The sequence below is a fragment of the Schistocerca piceifrons genome, chromosome 2 (assembly GCF_021461385.2).
Source record: "Schistocerca piceifrons isolate TAMUIC-IGC-003096 chromosome 2, iqSchPice1.1, whole genome shotgun sequence".
Taxonomy (NCBI): domain Eukaryota; kingdom Metazoa; phylum Arthropoda; class Insecta; order Orthoptera; family Acrididae; genus Schistocerca; species Schistocerca piceifrons.
This window is the reverse complement of record NC_060139.1, coordinates 859063018-859064473: the sequence shown is the minus strand read 5'-3', so window position 1 is coordinate 859064473 and position 1456 is coordinate 859063018. Positions and strand designations below refer to the sequence as shown.

Here is a 1456-nt window from a genome sequence, read left to right as displayed (position 1 = left end):
TGAGAGACATTCCAAGGAACTACGACAAAGCAGTGAAATCCTCAGATGTAGAAAATTGGAAAGCTGCAATGGATGAAGAAATGGACTCACATCAAAAGATTGGTACTTGGAAATTAGTTCATTTACCAGCTGGCGGGAAGGCTATTGGCAATCGATGGGTGTTTGCAATTAAATTGGATAATAACAATGACATTGTACGGTACAAAGCAAGGCTAGTTTCAAAAGGGTTTAGCCAAAGGCCAGGGCTTGTTTTTTTTCTGAAACTTTCAGTCCTGTGGTTAGGTTTGAAACACTGAGAGCCCTCTTGTGCGTTGCTGTTCAAAGAAATTGGAACATCAAACAATTTGATATTAAAACAGCATACTTGAATGGTAAACTGGAGGAAGAATTTTACGTGGAACAACCACAAGGTTATGATGATGACACAGGCCATGTCTGCAGATTGCTTCGAAGGCTGTATGGACTGAAGCAAGCAGCAAAATGATGGTATGAGTGTTTAGTTACACTTTAACAAATCAAATTTGTTTTCTTGGCTTGTAAGTACAAAGATTTAATGATTGTATGAAGATTAATCAGACCGCATATGTGAAAAAAGTGTTAGCCAGGTATCATATGACAGATGCAAAGCCAATATCATTACCAACTGAGCCTGATTGGATACCTGGTAATTCACCACCAGCTACTGATACCAACACTTACCGAGAAATTATAGGCAGTCTCACATATTTAACATTGGGGACACTTCCAGATCTAGCTTATGCTGTAAATGTTGCTTCAAGAGCATAATATTCGCCTACCGAAGGACACCCAAAATTAATTAAATGGATTCTTCACTATTTGAAGGGTACAATAAATGATGGAATTTCGTTTAGGAAAACGAACAATTCTGATACAGAAGACTATAGTGATGCTGATTATGCAGGTGAAAAATTGACTAGACGTTCAACAAGTGGAGTTTTAATGTAGTTTTGTGGTGGACCAGTAATGTGGAAAAGTAAATTACAGAAATGTGTCGCACAATCAACAATGGAAGCTGAATTTGTTGCTGCCAGTGAGGCAAGTAAATCTTTAGTGTGGTTTGATCTTTTTTTGAAAGAAATTGACATTGTTGAAAAGAGTACAATTCCTACTTTACGCACTGACAAAGTGCTATTAAATATATCAAAGGCGCAGGATTCTATGAATGCTCGAAGCATATTGAAACACGCTATCAGTATGTATGACATTTAGTCAATAAGAAGAAGATCAATGTTGAGTATGTTTCAACACAATTTCAGGCAGCTGACATTCTTACTAAGGGCTTATCAGCAAAGAAGCTATCAAGAATGAAAACTTTGAATTGGATGGAAGTAACTAATGAAAATAAAGACTGAGTTAAATTCTTGATTCGGTGATGAAATATGAACTTGTGGGAGTGTGTTAAAGGATTGTAAATAATATTTCAAGCTCATATTTG

At 36.5% G+C, this 1456-nt stretch overlaps 1 protein-coding gene across 1 annotated transcript; it reads left to right on the top strand.

Moving 5' to 3' along the window:
• The first annotated feature begins 612 nt into the window (after nt 1-612).
• Nucleotides 613-966, top strand: LOC124775937 (uncharacterized mitochondrial protein AtMg00810-like). The gene is made up of 2 exons (XM_047250782.1): nt 613-762; nt 844-966. The coding sequence occupies exons 1-2, from the start codon at nt 613-615 to the stop codon at nt 964-966; spliced, it is 273 nt and encodes a 90-aa protein (XP_047106738.1).
• Nucleotides 967-1456: the final 490 nt, after the last annotated feature.

Coding starts and splice junctions, on each gene's coding strand:
- LOC124775937 (XM_047250782.1), top strand. CDS start 613: ATGACAGATGCAAAGCCAATATCATTACCAACTGAGCCTGATTGGATA. Junction 763..843: donor TTCCAGATCTAGCTTATGCT/GTAAATGTTGCT, acceptor CACTATTTGAAG/GGTACAATAAATGATGGAAT.